This window comes from Enoplosus armatus, chromosome 15, assembly GCF_043641665.1.
Source record: "Enoplosus armatus isolate fEnoArm2 chromosome 15, fEnoArm2.hap1, whole genome shotgun sequence".
NCBI classification, from domain to species: Eukaryota; Metazoa; Chordata; class Actinopteri; order Centrarchiformes; family Enoplosidae; genus Enoplosus; species Enoplosus armatus.
In genome coordinates, this window is record NC_092194.1 from 12,126,128 (window position 1) to 12,149,963 (window position 23,836).

At 40.7% G+C, this 23,836-nt stretch overlaps 3 protein-coding genes across 4 annotated transcripts; 2 read left to right on the top strand and 1 right to left on the bottom strand.

Annotated features, from left to right (window-relative positions):
• The first annotated feature begins 689 nt into the window (after positions 1 to 689).
• On the top strand, positions 690 to 13,249 carry znf292a (zinc finger protein 292a). Its single transcript, XM_070920482.1, has 8 exons — positions 690 to 839; positions 2,903 to 3,057; positions 4,513 to 4,591; positions 4,951 to 5,086; positions 5,245 to 5,447; positions 5,792 to 5,928; positions 6,547 to 6,688; positions 6,839 to 13,249. Exons 1-8 carry the CDS (start codon positions 690 to 692, stop codon positions 12,974 to 12,976), a joined length of 7,140 nt encoding a protein of 2,379 aa, XP_070776583.1. The 3' UTR covers positions 12,977 to 13,249.
• Positions 13,250 to 14,200: 951 nt separating this feature from the next.
• Positions 14,201 to 20,662, top strand: orc3 (origin recognition complex, subunit 3). Of its 2 annotated transcripts, none has more exons than XM_070921115.1 (20): positions 14,201 to 14,347; positions 14,511 to 14,562; positions 14,663 to 14,760; positions 15,241 to 15,379; positions 15,490 to 15,594; positions 15,743 to 15,906; positions 16,018 to 16,157; positions 16,407 to 16,566; positions 17,303 to 17,416; positions 17,538 to 17,671; positions 17,858 to 17,921; positions 18,022 to 18,138; positions 18,259 to 18,338; positions 18,751 to 18,884; positions 19,059 to 19,153; positions 19,262 to 19,359; positions 19,470 to 19,611; positions 19,758 to 19,874; positions 20,144 to 20,223; positions 20,428 to 20,662. In XM_070921115.1, exons 1-20 carry the CDS (start codon positions 14,324 to 14,326, stop codon positions 20,531 to 20,533), a joined length of 2,163 nt encoding a protein of 720 aa, XP_070777216.1. In that variant the 5' UTR covers positions 14,201 to 14,323; the 3' UTR covers positions 20,534 to 20,662. The 2 variants fall into 2 exon arrangements, with proteins under 2 accessions (XP_070777216.1, XP_070777217.1); XM_070921116.1 differs by having other exon boundaries at positions 19,062 to 19,153.
• Positions 20,663 to 20,674: 12 nt separating this feature from the next.
• On the bottom strand, positions 20,675 to 23,836 carry LOC139298205 (akirin-2-like). Its single transcript, XM_070921117.1, has 6 exons — positions 23,715 to 23,836; positions 23,193 to 23,372; positions 22,810 to 22,953; positions 22,539 to 22,688; positions 21,901 to 21,972; positions 20,675 to 21,754 (listed from the first exon to the last, which is right to left on the bottom strand). Exons 2-6 carry the CDS (start codon positions 23,368 to 23,370, stop codon positions 21,744 to 21,746), a joined length of 555 nt encoding a protein of 184 aa, XP_070777218.1. The 5' UTR covers positions 23,371 to 23,372; positions 23,715 to 23,836; the 3' UTR covers positions 20,675 to 21,743.

Sequence of the window (23,836 nt, forward strand, 5' to 3'; positions counted from 1 at the left end):
TATAAAAGCAAAATATAATGTAAGGCACATCATAAGTACTGTAACTGGTGATATTTCAGCATCACTTTTTAAAAAACTTTTTATGGTCTTCATAGTTTACGAACATTATCATAACGCTTATACACCACTTATAGAGTAAGTTACATATTGCCTTTTAGGTCAGGTGATTAATGAGGCCCAAGAGCCTTTCAGCTGACTGACCCCTGTTAGTGCTCAAGTGTCCCCGAACAGGTCACACCGAGTCAGGGATGTTGGCGTTACCTCTGACAACTCTGGAGGGACAACAAAGACAAGAATATCTTGCCTTGAGGATATTGGAGGCTGGTTAAAACTTTTGTGAAAATATAATTGGCTTCGTGATGGAGGTTGTTTGTCTACTGATGCTTGCTGCCTGGAGGTCATAGCTGACCTGCGCTATCTGTGCATGGATGGCACAGCATGGAGCGTTCAGGGAAATTCACTCATCCTGAGATTAGCTCATGAGCAAACACTTCACGTCCAGCCTGTGTGCAGAGCGTGATTTTGTGACACTGTAAGGTCATGCATGCATTGTTGACATCAGGGGTATGTGTGTGTGGAGCACACTGTGTGCTCTCCCTGCCGCCACCCCCCACCCCTCCTGCGTGCGCGTGCGTGTGCGAGTCTGGCAGCGTAACATCTGTGCGTACGCGGTCGTGATTGTTGTGAAGATGGCGGAGGGGGAGACAGAGAAGGAATATGACACACGGAAAGCTATCGAGGAGCTCCGAGAGCGGTTCCAGGGTTTGACCACAGCTTTGAAAGAGAGCTCGCAGTCTCCGCTGGAGGCCTCCCTGCATTTCTGCCAGGAGTTTTGCCAGGTTAGCCCGTTCTCCTGCTGCTCATCCCGGGCAGCCTGCAGCCCCTCTGGCTTCCTGGCCGAGGATGCGCGTCTACGTTTGCTACAACAATGTAGCTAAGGAGCTAGCTGCCTAGCTAGCTGCCTGGTATTTCAAGATGGGGAAAAAAACTCCTCCGTGGTTTTTAGCCGTTCTCTCAGTGATGTTTGTCTGTGGCTTTAACTTATTTGCAAAGTCTGACTATCCATGCGACGAGAAGTCACGGCAATTTATGCGCACTGTGCATGAATTACTCGTATTTTCCAGGCCACATAGCTAATGGCAGATGGATGTTGCTAGCTGGTATGCAGGGTCCCCCTGTCCTGTGCAGTGGTCATGCTGTGCAAAAAATGGATAGCTACGTTAGCGAGATTTTACAGGGCGATTGCATTGATATGCACTGAATTATATGATTGTATTCCACGCAGAAAATGTAATTCAAACGTTATAACGCTGCATCTCCATGCTCGTTTAAGTTTTAGCTTGGTGTAAAAAGGGGTTACTTTTGTGAAGCTGTTTTATCGTACGGAAAGATCAATGATTTTTCCAAGGTGCTAGCCCAGGCCTTGTGCACTAATTAATCCAGCAAACCACATCAGCGGAGATGCTCATTATAGTCATATATCCAGCACCAGACAAAAAGATGTTAAATTGATGTCAGTTTTATAGCAGCCGATCTGCCTGCAGCTGGCTGAGAAAGTGATTTAAAAAGGGAAAGTGAGGCAGTGGTCAGTGACTCCATTACACATCCTCCTTATTAATTTGCCCTGACCACGTAAATATCACGCGAGGTCTCCATTTACCTGATGTTCCTCTGATACTGCAAGGATTACTGTCATTGCACCAAATGAATGTGAGATTATTGATTTGTTTCAATTCCACATTAACCGGCGGTGAGGAATTCATTCAACTTTAAAGTTATTTGAAGAAAAAGGGGACGAGCCTCGGACTGTAGTTTGAGTGCAGTTAAAGTCAGGATGGAGATTTATCTCATCAGAGTAATTTACAACTGCAGGAATAATGGAGTCATTAAGGATGAAATGGATCTGCATGAATGTTGTGCGTGTGTGGAAGAAATGGAGGGACTTTTCAGAGATGAAGGTTTTACTTGTTACTCGAGCTGAGTGAAAGGAAAAAAAGAGAGAGGGAGGATAAAAAAGGCTTTTTTTGCAGAGCCACGCATAACTTTGTTGCTTTGTTGTCTTAGGTGTCTACATCTTGACTGAATTATGTAATCAGCATCTAATAACATAGTAGATATTGATCCAAATATTTTTTTCAACCTTGATAGTTTGTGACAGTTTTTTTTCTTTATCTCAAAATTAGCTGTTGCTTTTTCAAATCAAAGCAACCACAAAGCTAAAAAAATGCTATTTATATTCATAGTAAATTGCCATCATATTCAGTCCTTATACAGAGGAATTACATCTTTTCTCACTAAACGTAAATGTTTTGACACTGTTAGCTGCCATGATTATGAAGCCTATATTTTGGCTTTTATTACCAAGGCCAACACTTTGCTTGGCCTATATTATTTGATAAAGAGGCCTCACTAAGCTTAATTTGCCTATATGTAATTACACCCATACAACTGGTTTGGTACTAAAGCTAAAAAAATAATCTTTTACAAGGACAAAGATATTTCGTGGATAGTATACTAACTATAAAATAGTTTCCCAGTTTCCAAGGCGATGTCTCCAGATTGGTTGTTTTATCCAGGCAGTTGCCCAAAAACCCAAAGAAATTAAATTTACACTGATATAAAATAGAGAAAAGCAGCAAATGTTTCTCATGTTTGAGAATCTAAAAATACAGATTGTTCTGCATTTTTCTGGAAGGACTTAAGGAGGATTAATCTACAAATTGTTTCAAGAAAGATATTAGTTATTTGTTTGTTTGTTTGTTTTAACAAACAGTTTTCCACAGCAGCCAGTTGCTCTGTAGAAGGACGTGCCGAATCAGCAGTTGACTTTTTCTGCCTGAAGAAAAAAAAAAACGATCTATCAGTGGGTTTATTCTGATTGTAGTATTTTTATGTTTTCCAGGTCCTTGTGGAACATGCTGGCCGTTGGAAAACTGATGAGGATCCACTGCCTTTGCTGGAGGTCTACACTGTGGCCATACTCAGCTTTGCTAAGGCCGCCTCCTGTCTCTCCTCCGAATGTGAAAACGTGCCACTCCTACTTGAAAAGTTAGCACTGTGAGTAGAAACTCTGACCTGGGTGTCACTGGAATTAAGATTTCTCTTAATGATGAACTTGACATGTTGTAATGTGTTACACATTACTGAAATGTAATGCTCAAGTTATATGTTGGGGAAGTATCTTCATTAAGTCTCTCCTGTGTCAGTGTGGAGCTGATGTGGCAAAGAACAGCTTGTCCACATAACATCAGTGGTGGAAGAAGTACTCTGATCATTTACTGAAGTAAACGTAGAAATACTTTGTACGAGTAAAAGTTCTGCATTCAAAAATGTACTTGAGTTGTACAAAAGTATTAGAACCAAATATATTTCTGTAGTACTGAAAGTAAAGTAAATACTCTAATTATGCAGAATGGCCCATTCCAGAATAATAAATAATATATAATTGGGTTTGAATTATTTATGGATTAACGTGTACATCACTTTAATGTGGCAGCTGGTAAAGGTTGACCTAATTTTAATTACTTTATGTACTGCTGGATAACTTGTGAATCTCCCCTAAGGATCACTAAAGTCATAATAAAACATCCCAATTTATTTGTTGATAATATTTTGTAATATTACTCTGAATCTGCAAAGTAACTAGTAACTAAATCTGTAAAATATATGTAGTAGAGTTGAAGTATAAAGTAGCAGGAAACACTCAAGTAAAGTAGAAGTACCTCAAATTTGTACTGATGTACAGTACTTGAGTAAATGTACTTAGTTACTTTCCACCACTGCAGCATTAGACCTAACCTTAGTTTGCTTTGCAGTTCCACTGGTGCAGTTTTGTCTTTGGCCGACAGTGATCTCTTTGAGATATTACATGAAAGATGCACAATATTTGACAATAAGAATAAAACAAAACACACCCAAATCTCAAATCATATTTAGATATGAAAAGTTTAGAAATACTCAAACAGAACTTCTCAGCTATTTGCACAATGTGCTCTTGAAGTAGTTATGGAGGCAAAGTCCTTGGGGCTGTAATACAGAACAGAAATGTAGGCTACCTCTTCGACATATTTGGGATGAGCTACAGAGTATACTTTACACATGGAGGCGCAGTGCATACACAAAAGGAAGGGAACCAGAGGCAGCCATGATTAATGTTAAGGATATAACTTAATTAGGTATTGATCACAGTTACTGATCAGGCTGTTCTGAGCTGTTAGTAGTCACTGTTGTTTTTCATTACTACCATATGGAAAAACAACAGTGACTATTCAATGATACATATGCTTACACCTATATTGATCCATGTAAGTAAAGTGTCTCACTGCTGCTGATTTTGTCCTGTTTGTCATCTTTCTTCTTCTTCTTCTTATATTATTTCCAAAATGTCACTCTACCTATACAGCACCACACTCTGTTAATAGTTATTCTTGTATGGTTACCCTTAATTTGTGGAGTGTGTGCGCATCCTTGACCTAAATGTGGCTTTAACAAATGACTGTGTTGGATCCACAGGAGCTGTGCGGAGCTGCTGCTCTTACTGCCCCAGCATGTCCCTGGTGCCTTATGGGAGGAGTTTCAGTCCTCCATGAAGGTCAGTATCCCCAGGGCTGCTAGGAGACTTTTTCTGAGGCTTATCTTTGCAGCGATAAGCAATGAAAAGTTGTTTTGTAATTACAATGTATTTGGTTTAGCTCATCATTAAAAAGTAATAGAAACAAATGGCCTGAATGTTTGGATCTGTTGGTTATCTGTACAAGAACGACATTTTATGAAATGTTCTTTTCACTGCTGCTTTTAAGAAATGTAAACTGTTGAATGGTGACATAAATTCACTACAGCAACATTGTTCCAACAGTTATTTTAGACTCTTGGCTGTCTAGCACCTGAAGTATGACTCACTGAAGTTTAGGTATTTTAGTTACTACATATTTATTTATCTTCTGTGAGCAGTTGGCACACGGCCTTTTGCAAGAAAGTGGGAGCACACAGCTTTGCCTGCTCTCAGTTCTGGCACAGCAGGATGGCGTCTGGTCCAACACCACATTAAGCAGCATCCTCTCCAATCAAATCCCTCAAACTGAGCAAGGTTAGTTCTCACTTGGTTTGAAGACACACCATGCTGACTTGTACAGTTGTGATTGCATGAAATTATAATGGTTCAGTATGTCTATTATAATTGTCTGAATTGTCAGTTTCTTACCTTTTGTCTTTGTCTTCAACTTTTTTTAATCATTTGTTTCTTAGTTCATGAGTATCTTGAGTTGGAAGGTCCCACGCTTCTGAACATGAGAATAAAGCACCTAATCAAAGTGGACAGCGTTGATAAAGCTGCTGTCCTTGCAAAGATGTGCTCAGAGTATCCCGGATATGAAGGAAAAGTAAACTTCAAACAAACATACTTACTTTGCATCTGCATGACAAAAAGTCAGGAGCAGCTAATGGAAGAGGTAAGAAATGACGCACAGCAACACACTTGTTGTACACGCAAAGTCATTACATTTAAGACTTGAAACTGATCCTTGATCTTATATCTTTAACCCAGAAAAAACCCAATCAGAAAACTGATGCCATTTATAAGGTTTAATGTTTTTTTTGTGTAACATGATCATTAAAACATTTTCTAAAACTGAAGTGAAATTGAATCTAACAAGCAGAACCCAGTAATCACTGAGCACCTCTTTGATATTTGATAAAATGTGATGTCCACAGTGTTGTCAAACGTGTCAGATTGTGATTTGATTTCATTCAAATAGACAATATCTTTGATTATTTCTCTATTTCTCCGTAATAGATTGCGTCAATAGACTGCAAAGATGCTCTTGAAATGATCTGCAACTTGGAGTCAGAGGGAGATGAGAAAGGAGGTCTCTGCTTATGTTCGGCCTTTCTCAAGCGACAGCTTCTCCAAGGAGATGTTTATTGTGCCTGGTAAGTGTTGCTATTTGTTTCAAATAAATACACTTAAACAATTGCCCTTAGGAGTACATTGGTCATGGAACAAATGTATTATGCAGTTGACTTTAATCCAACCTGAAGCAATCTCTATAGTAAACAAAGATGCCCTCAGTGTAGAGCAGTATTGCAGATGCTGACTGCAGGTCCATGTCTCGTAATAGCTTACTACTTGAGGGAAGATAGGCCAACTGTGAATGAATGAGTAATAATATATATTACGTACTATCTTTAATCCGTGACCGCTTTGCAACAGCAACAGTCTATTTAAAACTGTGCAAGTACACTTTCAGATTTGTGGTTATCTGTAACCATTAGTTAATCAACAGAACATTAGTCAACAGCTATTTTGATAATTTTTCTAGCAAAAATGCCAAACATTTTATGGTTCCAAGTTCTTGTCTTGTTTTATAGTAAATTGAATATTTTGGGGTTTTGGGACTGTTGCGAGACTTATGATGATGTCACCTTGGGATGTAGGAGATTGTGATGGGTATTCTTCCTTGATTTCTCATGTTTTATAAACCAAATGATTAATCAATAATGCAGTAATGGGTAGTTGTTTTTAACAGTTGTGTTTGGGATGTTTTCCAGGGAACTTACACTGTTCTGGAGTAAGCTACTCATGCGTTTGGAGTCATCAGCTGATGCATTTCTTGGACACAGCAAAGAGATGGCTCTTCTCTGTAGAAGCGTCTGTCATATTCTGTTCCTAATCAAAGTAATCCAAAATGAGGTAAGAAAAATTGTTTACAAATTTGTAGCTGATAGCAGAACCATTACTCATAACCATTCACACCAACAATGACTCATACAATACTGCATCTGTTAATGGGAAACTTAAAATCAAATCCTTGGCATTTATGTTACTGTTTAATTTCTGTAGGTTGGAGAGGTGGGGCTTCCAGTGTGCGTGGAAATGTGCATTCAGGCCCTGAAAATGACCTCCAGTGACCATAAGGATAGCAAGTCTACCATCTGCAAAACTATTTCCTGTCTCTTGCCAACTGATCTAGAGGTTAAGCGTGCGTGCCAGCTGACCGAGTTCCTCCTCCAGCCTACCATTGACTCGTATTATGCTGTGGAGTCACTGTACAACGAACCTGACCAAAAGCCTGAGGAGGACGGGAGTCTACCAGTGCCCAATTCTTTACGCTGTGAGTTACTGCTGGCCTTGAAGACACAGTGGCCTTTTGATCCAGAGTTCTGGGACTGGAAAACACTGAAACGCAACTGCTTGGCACTGATGGGCGAGGAGGCAGCTATTGTGTCATCTATTGACACACTCAATGACACAGACGAACAGGAGGTGGAAAGTGCACTTGGCAAACTCCCTGAATACAGAGACCTGGAGGATTTTCTGTTAACCACTACAAATGAACTCAATGAAATCACAGATGAAAGAGAAAAAAACAGAGAGGCTAAAAAACTTCGGGAGCAGGGTTTTGTGTCTGCTCGGTTCAGAAATTGGCGAGCGTACATGCAGTATTGTGTTTTATGTGACAAGGAGTTCTTAGGTCACAGAATTGTTCGACACGCTCAGAAGCATTTCAAAGATGGAGTGTATCTTTGTCCAATTTGTGCTGACAGTTTTGAAAGTAGAGAGGTTTTAGAGCCACATGTAGCATCACATGTAAAGCAATCTTGCAAAGAGAGACTAGCTGCAATGAAAGCTGCTAGGAAGGTAACCAAACCACCTCAGTCCCCTAAAAGTCCATCAAAAAATTCAAAAGTTGCTGCCAAGATGAGCATTAGTCCTGTTAAAATTGAATCTCAAATTGGCGACCAATTGGCATCTCCTGTTAAGATAGAACAAACCACATCTGACACACACATCAGTCAAGACTGTTTTTGTCCTGTCAAAAACTGTTCAAAGGCTTTCAAGTTTTTCCGGAACCTCATGGCTCATGTCAGATCTCACAAGGACGACGAAGAGGCCATGAGGTTTTTGGAGATACAAAAACAGAAAGTGGTGTGCCAGTATTGCAGACGGCAGTTTGTTAACGTCAGACATCTTAATGATCATTTGCAGATGCACTGTGGCAGCAAACCATACATCTGCATACAGTTGGATTGCAAGGCCAACTTTAACTCCAATTCTGAGCTTCTCATGCATAGAAAAACACATCCTGAATTTAAGGCACAGTGCATGTTCCCCAACTGTGGCAAAGTTTTTAGTGAGGCCTACCTGTTGTATGATCACGAGGCTCAGCATTACCTCACCTACACCTGCCAAACGGATAACTGTGGCAAAATATTCTACTCACAGTCTCAATTCTTGTCTCACCAAGAGAATCATAGTACATATGATGCAGTTAACTTTTCGCCCATCGCAAATCAAAACCCTCTTGTCACTCTAAAAGTAGAACCACCACTCGAGAGCACCCTGAGCAAAGAAGACCAGTGTTCTGCAGTTGTCTGCCTTGAAAGGATTAATACAAATTCACATATGAAGGAAGCGTCACAGGGAAACACATCACCATGCACATTACCAGACCTTGGTAAAGAAGCTGGTCCTGTGAGAGTGAAACACTCGATTGAAAGCATGCTGAATCCTGCGGCCGACCCTGAAATGGAAGAACCAGAGAAATGCTACACTCCTCTGACAAACCCCACTCCAGCACCAGCTGATGTTAAACCAGCACCGGAGGCTTCTCATGCACACCATAATGTGGCTGAGCAAGGTGAGATCCCCCCTGTATATCCTGTACCCAGTGCAACAGATCCTGTGGCAAGTCAACAGGGAGAGGGGCTTAATAATGTACAAGGCAATGAAGTTCCAAAAGTGATTCCACAAATAATTTCTCCAAGTCAAATCAAGACAGAAATTCCTTCTTCCTTGCAAGGATATCCTTCCAGCACGCCTGCTGTAACTGCTGGCAATGAGGAGAACCTGCATTGCTGCCCATACAATGACTGTACAAGAGCATACAGTACAAACAAAAGTCTGTCTAGGCATGTGAAGAAGCAACATCCTGAAATATTTGAAGACTGGAAATTGGCAAAGAAATATAACAAAGTGGCCAAAATTACAGCAAAAAAGGCACCAAGTGGACCAGCTTCACCTAATCAGTCTCAGAACCCGGGGAACAGGCTGTCAACTCAGCCGGGAATACTATGCAACAAACCTGGGATGCAGCAAATGGATTACCCAACGGGATGTTCAACCTCACCTGCCCAGTGTTATCCTGGATCAATGGAGCCTGTGCCTATCACTCCAATGGTGAACCCCACACTGTACCCGTCATGGGGAAGCCCAAATAATCCCAGCGGAATGATGCAGTCAGACATGTCCCAGTCATGGTCTTCACCTCCTATGAATAACTGCTATCCAGATGCCTTCAACATGAATGAGTACCCCTCTCGGAGCTATCCTCAATGGCAGGCGGACCCTTATCAAACCACAGCGTCTCTCCCATCTGATAGAGATCATTCTATGGCAGCTATACATGGTCCCACTACATCACACGCTCCCTCAGATTCAAGTTTGATGTCCCAGTATGTGTCCAGTTCTCTGATGCTTGACAATGGAGGGCAAATACATAATGGAGGGCATCAGTATGGACTAATGCATCCAGTGGGCAGTGGAGACAGTGTGGATATGAGAAAAAGCAGTGCAAGTATGACAAGCCAGTTGGATAATGGAAACAGTATCTCAACAATTGACAGCCTCCCTGAAGGAAGTTACCACACTCCCTATGCTCAGAGTGAAAACTCTTGTCATACTCAAGGCTCATCAGTTGATATTCCCATAAAATGTCTAAGCCCAGAGGCCCAAATTGCATTAAAAGCAACAAATGAAATCATTAAAACAGAGAATATGTCCACTCCTGGTTATGAACAGATGGACAACTCTGTGGATGGCATGCTCAGTCCACACAGTGTCACTCAAACAGATTTTCCTTATGAAGAGGACTGTCCTAATGCTGACTGTGAGGCTAACCCTTCAGATGAAAAGGGCAGTGACCCTGATGTGCAGAAAGGAAAACGCAGCAGGTTGAGCAAGCGAACCAAATGGCCAGCCATCATTAAAGATGGAAAGGTCATCTGCAGGAGATGCTTCAGAGAGTTCACAAGCACCAAGTCTCTTGGAGGTCACTTGTCAAAACGCTCACAGTGCAGGCCTGTAGATGAAATCGACCTAACAGCTGATCTGCCAACATCTTTTCTTGATTTTCTCAATGACCCCCATGTCCCTGACACTAACGGAGCAACGTACAACGTGTCAAATGGTGATTTCTCCCAGCAATCTTGTAGCTTGACCACTTTGACTTCATCCATGGTGTTGAAACAGGAGCCCCAAAATACAAATATAATGGACTATTCAAACTCCTTATCTGTTTCCTCTGAAAACCAGCAAGAGAAGGCAGTTGAGTTGGCTAATCCAGCCCTCGCTGTACCTTATCAAGAGGATCACTTGATGGAAATTTCACATGCCTTTCAAAGGTTGGATTTGATTGAAGCTGCACAAGAGAAGATGCGGAGTGCTCTGTCGTTAGAGCAAAATGTCAGTCATCATAATAAAGCCCCTGACATTGAAAAAAGTAAAATACTGCGTAAAAGTGATGACAAGCCCTGTGAAAAGGTACCCAAACCTTTTAAATGTGACCAGGATGACTGTGAGTACTCATTCATGACAAAGGAAGCGTTATTCAAACACTTGAGTAAAATGCACGATTACTCTCATGAGATGATAGAAGAACTAAAAAGAACCCCATCCAAACTGTCTCCATATCCATGTCAGATTTGCCCCAAAACATTCACAAGAACGACAGGTTTGAGAATTCACTATGAAAAAGTCCATCGACTCTCAAAGGCAGAAATGCAGAAGCTAAGGATCAGTGCTCGAAACAGGCGTGCTTTCAGACTTAATAAAGATGATGTGTTTAATAGCCGTGCAAACGCTGATGCCAATACCAGTCACACGATGCGATCTGCAGTGGTATTACCTGCTATAAAACAAGAACCGCTTGACATTGCAATTGCACCTCAAACAGACAATGAGAACAATCCAGATGATCCTCAAATCACTTCACCAGGAGATGCAGTTAAACAAGGCTTCACACCTGAAGTATCAACTGTTACACGACTACCATCACCTCACAGCTATTTGACTGATAGGTCGTTTGGTGAGGTGGCACCATCAGTTCAAGAAGCCCCAGTGCAGCCTCAAGTGGCTGTTGTAAACAAGAGTCCAGATGTGAAACAGAAATCCAATTTACAACAGAAACTCAGTCCGGTTAGCAAAGCAAAGGAGCAGCAAGGACGATCAGATGCATCATTAAGCAAAGTAAAAGAGCCAAAGTCTCCAACTGCATCTGCTTCATCCTCCCCAGAGAAACCCAGCAGCTCCAAAAACACACCAACGAAGGATGAACCCCAGAGGAAAGAGAAACCTCAGAAAAGGTTGAGCCTCAAAATGTGTGACACAGACGCCTACAGTCCATATAGACCATATCGCTGTGTTCATGAAGGATGCACTGCTGCATTCACCATCCAGCACAATTTGATTCTCCATTACAGGGCCATGCATCAGGCATCCCTGCCCCCCAACAAACCTGAAACTGAGACTGATAAGACTAGTATTAATAATGGACAGGAGAGCGATCAGAGCATAGACAAAGAAAATGAAGTCAGGTGTCAAGTGAAAGACTGTTCCAGGGTGTTCATGGGAATCACAAGGTTAGTGCAGCATTACCTCTTACTTCACAAGTTTACCCGTGACAAAGCCACCGCCATGATGGCCAGCATGACCATAGGGACTTTCAACTGTGATCGGCCCGAGTGTGCTCTCCCCTTCAACTCTGTGGAAAAGTACATTGAGCACATAAAGAATTTCCACAAGGAAATTGCCATCTCTGAGAGTGGCTCAGTTGACCCAACTTTCAGGTGCGAGTATGAGGGATGCGACCGCGTTTACACTACGAAATCGAACCTCCTCCGTCACCTGATTAAAAAGCACGAATATGTTTATGATCCTAAAACAAGTGACGGAAGAAGGACTAAATCATTAGGGCTCTTCCCAGGGGTTACCAATGGGAAAGAGAATGTGGAAAACAAATTCAAAGTGAAGAAGAAAAACACTAAAAAGAAAGATGGGAAGTCCATTGAACACTGGACTAGTTTTGGAAAACCTACACTAAAATCCCACGAGGAGGCATCAGCCATGTGCACCAAGAAGTCCGCCCTGCAGTACCCATGCATGATAATAGGCTGCGATGCAGTGGAGCGGGCTGAAAGAAGTATATTTAAGCATTACACCACTCATGGCCTCACAGAAAGATACATTGAAGACCAGAGGAGCCAGTTCATTTTCTGCAAAAAGTACTCACGCGCCAGATTCAAGGATGCAAACAAATCAGAGGGAGCGTCAAGCTCATCTTCTGAGGAGACGGAGCCAGACGATGGCGAAAAGCCCAGTGACCAGAAAACAGATGAGCTGGTGGATAGAATAGGCCAAGAAGACAGCAAGCTGTCCAACGACGATAGTGCAGAATCTCAAGCTTCCACTGGGACAGAAGGAGGAACTAAAAGAGGCCGTCCCAGAAAACCTGCACATCCTACACCAGCTTGTCCAGAGAGGATGCAGACACTTCGGAATCGTTCGACTGTTAACAGTTCAAGAGAGAACTCAAATCCTGGTACCCCTACAGCCCAAGAACAACGTGAGGACGGGGTTATGCCAGTGTCTTTCAAGCCTTTAGGACTTGAGGACACTTTCCTTAAGTTCTTGGAAACCTCCGAGTCAACCCACTCTTCCAAACGCAAATTAAATGAAAAATCTAGTGCTGAACTGCCGTCCAAAAGACAACAAACTCACAAACAGAAATCCGCAATGAAAAGTAAAATAACTGGCTGTGAAAATCTTGTAGACTTCAGAAATCCCCTTAATCTCAAATCAGTGAGCAATGTCAAGATTGTCATGGATAAAACCTTTTCAGACGGTGCTGATCTTTTGCTAAAGCAGCTACAAGACATGAGGCCCATAGTCATAATAAAAAAGTGGCTTTATAGCGGATCATAGCCCAATATTTTGTTTTCAACTCGATCTCACTCAGGATTTGAGAAGTTATGCTGCAGAATGGTTTGTTTGTTAATGCATCAGATTTCCAACTGATAACAGTAATGGTCACAGTTAACGATGAAATGGCCTATTTTGTACTTAATGAAAAAAATGTCTTGGATGATTTTAAGTATGTATGTTAGTTATAATAACCAGGTAATCTATAGGGCATAGATTTTAGAAACATGTTTGTATTTATGCTTAGTACTGAAGATGTTTTTTTTCTTTTGCTAAATGGAGACTTTTAAAGAAAAACAATGTTTTTATATATCCCTATGGGATTTCAAGTTCTGTTTGTATTTATTTCATCCTTTTTCAACACTAGTAGACCTATCTGTAATATTTACATGTCTTCCACAAAGTGTTCAATAAAATGTTACTGGTTCTTTTTGTAAAGTATTGTCTGCACATTTCTTTTTGTTTTGCAGGGTTTCTTTCTGATATTTTACTTGTTTACAGAGTTTAGTTCACAGTAAAGTAAATGTATTGCTCAGGCTCCGTAGATTAATGCACTGTCCTAAAAACATAAAATTACAAATAAACAATGATAGATAATGTTAATTTGTGTATGGAAAATAGAGATCATACCATGGCTGGATTTCTAACAAAACATTTGAGCAAGATCCCTTAAATGAATCTTCTTGTCTGCTGAGTTTCTTTAACACAAATTACACATTTACTGCACTTAATTTGCATGAAAATAAATACAAATTAAACTACATACTGATTCCAATGTTTAAAGCTAATACTTCTACTATTACTCATATTACTACTATTGTATATTTACTATTATAACTTTTATAGCTAATATTACTATTAGGGAGCATAGTCTGTATACGTTTGTCAACCATGAATATGAAACACTGCAACAGGAAACAGACTTGGAAATTCAGGGAGGCCACAGCGGGGAAACCATGGATGCTTTAAAAAGGTCGAGGGTGTTCAACATCAGCGATGTTTAAGAAAATCCAACGCCAATAAAACCGGAGAGAGGAGTAATGTTTTTAAACTAAACTGAGGTTCAAAACGTGAAGGTCACATTTGTCATTTTTAATAATTAATTTGGTTTTCGTTATCGTGCCCGATAGCTTAAAACTAAACGAAGCTATGAACACACCCGCGGAACTGTTAGTTAGCTGAACACAATCTCTTCCGTAAACGTCACACTGGCGGGAAGTAGCAGCTACTTCGTAAGATACAGCTCAAGATACATTTTAAACAAATATTTTACCTTTAAACAGACAGCAGCACAAGTCCCTGACTGAATGTCCTAGTCTAAATATAAAACTGCCGTTACATGTAGCTGAGATGTCTACTTCATCTGTTTCAAAGGTAACGTAATATTCTGACGTTATGTTGTAACGCTATGCTTCATAAATCTGATGAAACTAGATTGGTCATCGTGACACAATATGGCCACATCGAAGTTTAGTTCTTTTGTTTATGTTTATAATTATCTGTCACTGTTTGTAACTCATTGCCGTTGATATTTCAGGGCTGCTTTGTTTTCAAGCCAAGTGCTAAGAAGAAAAAGACACTCAGTTTGGGTGAGTTATGTTAATGTTTATGGGAGAGTATCCTCACTTAGCTCAGTGAGCTGTCAGATGACTTCTCGAGATGTCCTACGTTGTTGCCATTTCTCCACAGAGGAGCATTTCACCCATGGCTGTGAAGGTGCAGAGAACAGTGAAATACGATTCAAACTTTGTCAAGAACTTTGGGACAAAATTAAAGCAAACACAGAGGTAAGAACAGATATTGAACATGTTGCCCCAACCAACAGAACTTATGAAGAAAAGTTAGTCAGTGTGGAGCAGTAGAGGCGAATGGATTCAGAAAATAATATTGATATGGTGGTAAAATGTTCATACATTATAAGCATTAAACTGAACATATATTAAGTGTTTTGGAGCTTTGCAAGTAGTAGTGGTGTCTCAACAGCATATATGATACAAAACAATGTCCAGATGTGGTGACAAAAACAGAGATGCCACGCCAACTCTACAACCTTAACCGTGCATTATTGTGAACAAAACCCTCTACAGGACTGTTTGATGTTCGATTCAATTGAGAGAAAAAAATGCTGAAAAAAATTGATAGAACAGAATTGTGTTCCACTCCTTGAAGACAACGTATTAGTAAGGAAAAGGTAAACAATAGCCTGAAAATATAAGCCCCAAACAGGGTCTGCAAAATGCAAACAAATATGTTCTGCTGCCTGTTAGGATTTACAGGATGAACTCAACAGGAAAATCTTGGACAGCTTGCTGGACTTCACGAGGAAATGCTCTTCCACTCGCCAACTCTGTGACTGGGCATCACAGATGAGGGCCAGTGAGATTCCCACAGCGGCTCTTGTGCTTGGTATGTTGCTGATTGGCTATCCAAACCTTTTGAGGGTTTCTTGAAGCCTAATCTGACTTAGTGTCACACATTTGGTCTGCATTTCTTTTTCCTTTTGATTTCTTCCATAGGTGTGAATGTCCCGGACCATGACATGACCTTCCAGAGTCTGTCTGAGCTGCTCCAGCAGTCTGTCAGTCCTCATGTGGCCTCTGTACAGGCCAAAGAGTGCGGAGGTAAGGGACTCCGGGGATCGCATTGAAAGACATTGTCTCTTTTGTATCTTAAAGTAGTAATGGTAGTGGATTAAAAATTATTTTGTCATGTACCCCTATTACAGTTTGTGCTTTCAAGTCCTTTATATTGTTCGCTTCATCATTTCAGCTTTGAAGCATTTGATGAAGAGGGTCCTGGAGAGGTTGATGGGCACTGCTGTGACTGTGGATGATGAGGAAGAGGAGGAGGCCGAGCATACCAGTACTCAGCTCCACAAGAGCGTGCACTGCTGCCTCAGTACGCTCTGTGATTGGTACAGTACAAAAACAAAGGTGAGATCATAAAGCATAGCTAGCGTACATGATTTTACATTTGCAATCAGGTGCATAAAAAGAGTTTGATGTCCTAAAGGCACCTAAAGCATTTTTTCTCCTGTGTTTCAGAAATCCAACAGTGGTACTCCTGGAAAAAAGCGTAGTTCTCCTGTTAAAGATGATCCACAGCAGCCTCCTGTCGTAATTATTTTCAAAGATTTGGAAGCTTTCAACCCAAGAGTTCTTCAGGACTTCATACTCATCTGCAGGTAACTAGAGTTGAGCAATTTTATTATTGCATCAGCATCTTCCTGTTTATGGAATTATAATGAAATGACCATCACTTCTAAAGATCTGAAACAAGTCTGCTTTTGTGGTCACCTTAGCTACTGTTATACCAAGTGACCTACTGAGAAAAATGTCATCCATCACCTTGTTAAAACAAATTATTGATAAAGAACACTTTTGATTCAGTTTTGTAAGTTGAAACGTTAAAACGGTTCTCTTCTATTCCACAGCCGGTACATTGAACGTCTTCCGCTGATGTTCATCTTTGGTATCGCCACATCACCCAGCACCATCCAACACATGCTGCCCCACTCTGTGTCCTCCCTGCTCTGTATTGAGCTCTTCCAGTCACTGTCCTGTACACAGCACTTGGCCACAGTGATAGACAAAGTAAATCCACTCTCACATACAGTACAGTGCAGAAATGCCCCTGAAGTTCAGAAAATATGGTGGACAGTCGCATCAAGTCTTTGTTAAGCTAGTGGCATCTCTGAGTACAAGATCCTGTTTGTTTTAATCTTAATTCATTTATCAGATATGAGATTTTCTTGTTTGTCTCATCTTCCATACAATTTCATACTATTGAAGTGTGAAAATTCATCATGTTTGAGGTACTGATGCAGGAACTATTTATCATGGAGATGCTGTAACAAGTAAAACTGTTTCAATACAGATTTTAAATTGAGTTTTTCTTCTTCTACCTTTTGAAAACAAACTATTTACTTTTTCACTTCATAAAGCACAAAATCTACACCTTTGCTGTTCTTCTGCATTATTAAGATTTAAAACTGTGTTGAGCAGCCAAATTCAAAACAATGCAGCCTTATTAGACTCTGTTACATTTCATTCTGGGTTGCATTACTGATCATTAAAGCTTTTTTGTTTTGCTGTTCGTATAGGCACAGTAACAAAGCCTTATTTGCTTTGTGAAGCTTATACTCTCTGGTTCAACTCTATTATAGTTTTTGAAACTGAAATGTATAGTTTTTGTTGAACTTGAATCGCAATTTATTTTAAAGTGTATCATTTATGTACAGATACAGAATGAAGATAAGAAAGTTGCACATTTATTTTCTGGCTTTTAAATGAGGTGAATTGTATTTTTTTGTCTTGTCTACGTCTCCAGTTGATCCTGACGCCTCACTTCCCTTTTAAGCTCAACGGTAAAGTGATGCAGGTGCTGATCAGCATCTTCCTCTACCATGATTTCTCGGTGAGGAACTTCATCAAGGGCGTTCAGGTACAGAGTAGCTTCCTCTAGATACTTCGTCCATTATGTGTCCGGTCGTCTCTTTGTCTGGAGATGTAATTCAGATATGATATGATGTGGTGCACAAACTTTCTGCTTTGTGTTGGTGCAGCTGGCCTTGCTGGAGCACTTTCACTCTCAGCCTCTCAGTGTGCTGTGCTGTAAGAAGAAGGAGGCTCTGCTTAATGTGATGCAGCTCAGTCACAGTGACTTGGAGAGGATCAGGCAGCTGCCATCGTTCAAGAGGTACGCACACACATCCAATTTAGTTTTCACATGTGCTTTGACTATCCACTCTCCGTTTCTAATTAAGAGTTAATCACTTGGCAGACAAAATATGAAAGTGTGTAAATATACCATTTAATTTGGCTGCAAGCAGTGAACCTGCAGGTAACTTAACTAAATCAAGTCTAACCTGTGTGTTTTTCCCAGGTATGTAGAGAAGCAAGACGCTCAGGAACAAGAGAATCTGTTGACGGATGACACTCATTTAAAGGTACATTCTTAGTTTTATCTCTACACCTGAGGAATTAGCCAATAATGAATGCACATACCTGGACAGAATCTAATGCTTTAGGTTTGTTCTCTGTTTTTAGGAGGTGTGTCAGAAGCTGATTAAGGACCTTCGCAAATACCACAAGAACTATTATCCGGTCCTGAGATGTCTCCACACTCTGACCTCATTATTACCTCGATACCCTCTTGGAAAACAGGTAAGAAATGACTGCTTTATAAGTGGACTAAACAACATTTTGAAAACACATTCTTTTAGCGTTGAGGTAATGGTGTCAGGTTTTATTGGGCTTGACGTATGAATTATCTGTGTGTTACAGATCAGAGAGCTCCATTTAATATGTCTGGAGAAGAATGTATGGGAGAATGAGGAGTATCAGTCAGCCATGAAGCTTCTGAAGTAAGTCTGGATATTTAACCCGTGTGTCAACAAATGGACAACATCATCAGTCTTGAAATATGTAAATGACAGAAACTGTAGGCAGTTTGAACATACTCATAAATCCCTCCAGTTTTGATGTGTTGTCATAGTCATGTCTCATTTGTAGTACATAAAATAATTCTTCCAACATTATTTACACATATGGCCACCAGATGGCAACATATTCAGTGATATTTGGAGGATTATTGCTCCCTCTGGAGGTTAAATAGACATTAATATACAGTAAAATAATATTGTTTACACTGGTATTATTGTGCAGGAGCTCCTCTGAACAAAGCAGACTTTAGTCCAACAACAACTCCGTCTGAAGTTAGCCCCGTGGGCTGCTGCTGTACCATTCAGTTGCAAACCTCCTGTGGTTTCCCTCCAGGATGCTGGCTAAAGACGAGCTGATCGCTTTGCTACAGAGGTGTGCGGAGATACTGCAGCCTGTCAAGTCAAAGAAGATGAAGAATGCTCTTGTCCAGCTGCAAGACCTGCTCATCAAATTCAAGCAGTTGGACAGTAAGTAGTATAAATGAGGTAAAGCACCCAAATGACATTATTCTCTGTTTATAGAATCTTACTTTCTCTCATTTTGCATTCACACTTTTACTGCTCTAGGTGGAATAGGCAGTGGACATGTAATGCGCACACAGCACCCCTTGAAATTCTTGTCTTTCGTCTTGCTCTTAACAGCAGTAGCTGCTGAAACTTCCCCCTGTGTGGAAGACACCATCACCTCTCCAGTGAAAAACCTTCAGAAGAAAACAGATCTGTTCCAGTTGCAGAAGGTCTTTGGTGGTTTTATGAAGAATGTTATCCTCACAGCATTCTCCACCTTGCTGATGTGTTGTAATACTTTGATTCATAAATTGTCTGGTCATTCTCACATATTCTAGACGCTGCTGGAGATGAACGAGTCCCGGAGATCCAAGAAACTGAGTCCGTTTGAGGTTCTACGAAATGACGGTCTTGAGTTTATCGACAGCTTAGTGAAGTGAGACATATTGCCTTTTTGCTCTACTGTGACAGCATGGAGTTTTATACAATTAAATTGCATAAATATGGTAGAAACCTTTCTTCAGCTAACATCTCTCTCCAATCCAGGAGTCACCTGCCTCCCCCGGAGTCTCAGACACTGAATGAAGTTTGCTACTACAGTTCTTCTGCCTCTGTGAGACGCCACCTCAATGCAACACCTCGCACCTCCATTCAGGCTGCGCTCAGCAGTCCCTACTATTATCTTCGGGTATGTCTGCTAAGTGTGTAACCATCTCAACATGAGATGAAACTGGAAGTATATATGTGTAGTGATGTTTAAGCAATGCTATTATCTAATTTTGTTTGGAAAAACGTGAGAGATGAGACCTCTTCCCTCTGTGACTCTTCTTGTAGAACGACGGCCTAAAGACTGAGGATGGGACTGTCTCTAATGCTGCTCCTGATATCTGCATTGCGTACAAACTACATCTGGAGTGCGGCAGGCTGATTAACCTCTATGACTGGCTGGAAGTGAGTTTATATACTGAATGATTTGATATGTGGCTAATTCAACTACATCAACCAAAGTCGAGGTAACGATGATGTTTATACAGCGTTCCAACAATGACGGCACCTTTCAACTTTGCCCTTCAAACTGTGATGGTTGGAAGTTTGTTTTTCATTCTTTAGAGGAGGCTTTATTGATTTTGAGGATCAATGTGTCACGTTATTGATCTGAAAATCAAATATTGGGAGTGGACTGGATACTGACAGGATTGACAACCTGTGTTTGTTTTCAGGCCTATGCCACAGTGGTTTCTGCTGCTGAGGGCAACAAACCAGAATCTGACACTTTCGGGAAAGTGGAGGAAGTCAAACAGTATCCTTCCGAACTTTATCTCTACATGTTGTTCCCATCACGCTAGTCCACCATTTTTATACTTGCTTAATGTTGTGATGAAGTTTTGAAAACAGACACTAAGTGTTTGCTCTAACTGTGAATGTGAAGTTTGCAGACAGGTGAGGTGGTGGTGTTAATATAATTGCTTTTGAGAAAAATTATGTTCCTTAGCCTGTTCTCTAGTGCTCGTTTCATCCAAGCTGTGTCCGAGCTGGAATTTCTGGGCTTCATCAAGTCCACCAAGCAGAAGACTGACCATGTGGCTCGACTCACCTGGGGAGGCTGCTGACCCAACGGTCAAAAAGAAACCACACACACACTTCTTTATGTACATCTGTGGCTGCTGTCTCCCTTCATTTAAGCTCAAATTTGACTTTATATTTTGTACTGTATTTTCCCCCTCTAATAAAATATGAGTAGTGTCTGATAATCATGGTGCCAAACATGTTTATTTTTATTCATACCTGTGTATTAAGCACAATACAGACATATTGTACCTCTGTCATGAGATTATACAATCATGTCAGGTGCTCATGTTAGTTTGTAGTAGTGTCTGCAGTGATAAGAATCTCTGGTTGAGCCAATGTGTAGCTCAAATACAGATGCATAGTATACACAGTCCTTATACAGTCAACTGAAAGACAAACCAGTACAGTCAAGATGTTTTCCATAAAACACAATGTATAAAGATTACAGGGGTAGAAGAGATCTGCAGGAGTCAGTTCTTCAGGTTCTGGGCAATCATTCACTGAATACCATCTTTAGGGAAAAGCATGTGATCTCAACGCCTCCGCCATCAGGATTTCTTTGTGTAACTGACTTCACTTGAGCCAGTATTTGTAAAAATAGTCAAGGATATATGTTCAACAAAACACTTAAAAGTCTCTTAAAAGATTTTTATTGTTTTGTCCAATAAGTACATTGGTTTGAAAGTGATAACCAGCAAAACAAAAGTCAAAATAAATAAAACAGTAGGGAGAACAAAAAAAGAAAAAATCTAATTAGCCCACTTGATGCTCAATTTAAAAAGCAATGAACAGAGGACAAACTGCAAACATATTCTCTCTGTTCAGCCGTGTTTCTTCCACTTCCTCTCAGATTGACCAGCAAACCTTAAGTAAAACTCTGCGCTGCTTCATCATATTTACATGTAACAAACAGAAAACAAGTAACAAAGCCTGGAATGCTGGGAATCATTACAAAAGTGAGATAACTGTAGATACACGTACAGCGGGAGGAACATAGGCCACTGGTAGAGATAGGGTCCATTCATTTACATTAGGAAGCACCTAGTTGCTTACAACAGAGTGGTAACAACTGACAACAGCTTCATATAAACCTTTGCCCAAAGACAGAAATATGGCACAGTAAGAAAAGTTTCATTTTAACTAGCTAAACTGAATCTCTTACAATGATGAGCTTTTTTTTTCCTTTCTTGAGATATCACATGGTAGCTTGCAGCAAGAGAAGGCCGTCTTGCAAAGATTTCTGTGCCACACTCAGGAAACATCTGGAGAAGAGGGGGATGAAATAAAACACTTCACTTTAAACTTCAAAAGGAAGAACTCAAACCAAGATCCAAGACTCTCTCACATACAGCCTACGCCAGTGAAACAGAAATGTGGAAATAATTGAAGGTGAAATGAAATGACTCACAGCTTGCAGGTTGCTCCCCGAATCGTCGCATTAACTGATCGTGTGTGAACTTCACAAAGGTGTCATATTGTTCTGAAATTTACAGGACAGGAAATCAGAATCACTGTTGTTGTACAACTAAATGTTAAGCCTTTAGGACAATGTGCGTTATTAGAATTAGTCTTCCATCTTGTCATTTTGACTTGTCTTTTAACTATGGTACAGATCACACACTTATCACAAATATTACTAATATTTACTGTAGTCTATTCATCTGTTCCCATATTCAGATCTGTCTTTGTGAAGTAAGATCTAGCACCTTAAGTTATCTTGCTAATTCAATTCACTACCAAGCCCCACACAGAATCACATTCATGAATATTAGTGCTGAAACAAATGCTCAATCAAATTGAGCTGATCGACAGATAATGTATGACTATTCTGATAATTATTAAATCCATTTATCAAGGGAAATACCAAACATTTGCCTGTTACAACATCGCAATTTTGAGGTTTCTTCATTTTTATACACGGTACAAGTACACAATCAAAGCAATTTAAATCTATGTATATATATTGTACATCTTGATTTTAGATGGTTGGTTGGTTTGTGTGGGTTCTGAGTCATAACAAAGCATACTTGCTCAATGTGTACCAACCTGCCAGTTTTGAAGTCATGGTCTCCTCATATTCCTCCCGCACCTTCTCTTCCCTTTCTTTCAGCAGGCGTTCACAGATCATGCCAACTTGTCTGAGGGTGAATAATGGCTGTTCTTTTCTAGTAGGAGAAACGCCTCCAGAGGACGTTCCTGCACAAATCAAAACAAAAACCTAAGAAACATGGCATATGTGGTATTTCTGGATATGTGAGCACATCTCACAGTGATTCTGGAGCGGTCTCTCCTGTAGGCAGTGTGTTACTCAACCAACCTGGCATGCTGGAAACATTCATAGTAGACGACTGGGATGGGGACTCTGGAGAATAGCAGCACTCTGACTGTTGGTAGCCTCCATCTAGATGCTTCCTCTTTTGAATGCGTTTGTACTCCTGCTTGATGCTGTTGAGGATTTGTTCTAGTGGGACAAAAGAAAACAAAAAGACAGAAAGAGGACTATTAGCGCTATGTAAGTGAGATAATTTACCATTTACTATTAGTGAAGACAAAACAGCTCTCATGTTAACTTAATCACTGGAAAGCATATTTGTTTCGTGGTTTGTTATAATGTGGCTCAACGTGTTGCTAATGCCTCTCAAGCCTATGGCTGGTCACCAAGCAGGCCAACTTAGCCAACATTAGAAACATTAACGTTACCTGCACTAAGAGTTGACGACGACTCCCCAAATGGCGAGGGCTCCATGCTAAGATACTTCCTAGGGGATGAGGATGAGGACGATGGGGACACGGGTATGCATCTTCGTCTTTTAGGGGACGTAGGACTCATCAGCGGATCGAAATCCATGGTCCTCTTCAGGGTGGCTCCACACGCCATGACTTCAGTTTGTTAAGGGGGGGGGGGGTGCAAAATACCGAAACAAGACAATAATGAAGCGGTTAACATCAGTTATTTCAGAAAATTGCTAACCATGGCTATTCTTTAACACGGCTGGCTTATTACAGTGTGAAATGTTGTGCTAAAATCAGCTTCCTTCGCTGAGGAATACATGCTAGGCATAACGTTACTGCGCAGCTGAGGCTTTAAATATTTGCTAGCAAGCTAACGTTAGCTGTGCTCGCTAGCTAATAATCAAAAAGAAAACAAAGCTAACGTTAGCTTTGGCTACCATTGGTAGGACAGTGCGCTCTGGTGTACATTTGAATAAAGCCGTGTCTTACCTTTTGGGGGGAAAGTTGGTCTGTCCGACTAAGTTAAACAACTCGTGTTGTTCCAAAAGTTGCTTCCCAAAAGTTGAAGTGACGATCCGCCGGCTGCGGGCCAACTGTCTGCTGTTAGACAG

Coding starts and splice junctions, on each gene's coding strand:
- znf292a (XM_070920482.1), top strand. CDS start 690: ATGGCGGAGGGGGAGACAGAGAAGGAATATGACACACGGAAAGCTATC. Junction 4,592..4,950: donor AGTTTCAGTCCTCCATGAAG/GTCAGTATCCCC, acceptor TTCTGTGAGCAG/TTGGCACACGGCCTTTTGCA. Junction 5,448..5,791: donor AGGAGCAGCTAATGGAAGAG/GTAAGAAATGAC, acceptor TCTCCGTAATAG/ATTGCGTCAATAGACTGCAA.
- orc3 (XM_070921115.1), top strand. CDS start 14,324: ATGTCTACTTCATCTGTTTCAAAG. Junction 15,595..15,742: donor ACAGGCCAAAGAGTGCGGAG/GTAAGGGACTCC, acceptor TCATCATTTCAG/CTTTGAAGCATTTGATGAAG. Junction 17,672..17,857: donor CAGCTGCCATCGTTCAAGAG/GTACGCACACAC, acceptor TGTTTTTCCCAG/GTATGTAGAGAAGCAAGACG.
- LOC139298205 (XM_070921117.1), bottom strand. CDS start 23,370: ATGGCGTGTGGAGCCACCCTGAAGAGGACCATGGATTTCGATCCGCTG. Junction 22,954..23,192: donor GTCGTCAACTCTTAGTGCAG/GTAACGTTAATG, acceptor TTGTCCCACTAG/AACAAATCCTCAACAGCATC. Junction 21,973..22,538: donor CATGACTTCAAAACTGGCAG/GTTGGTACACAT, acceptor TGTAAATTTCAG/AACAATATGACACCTTTGTG.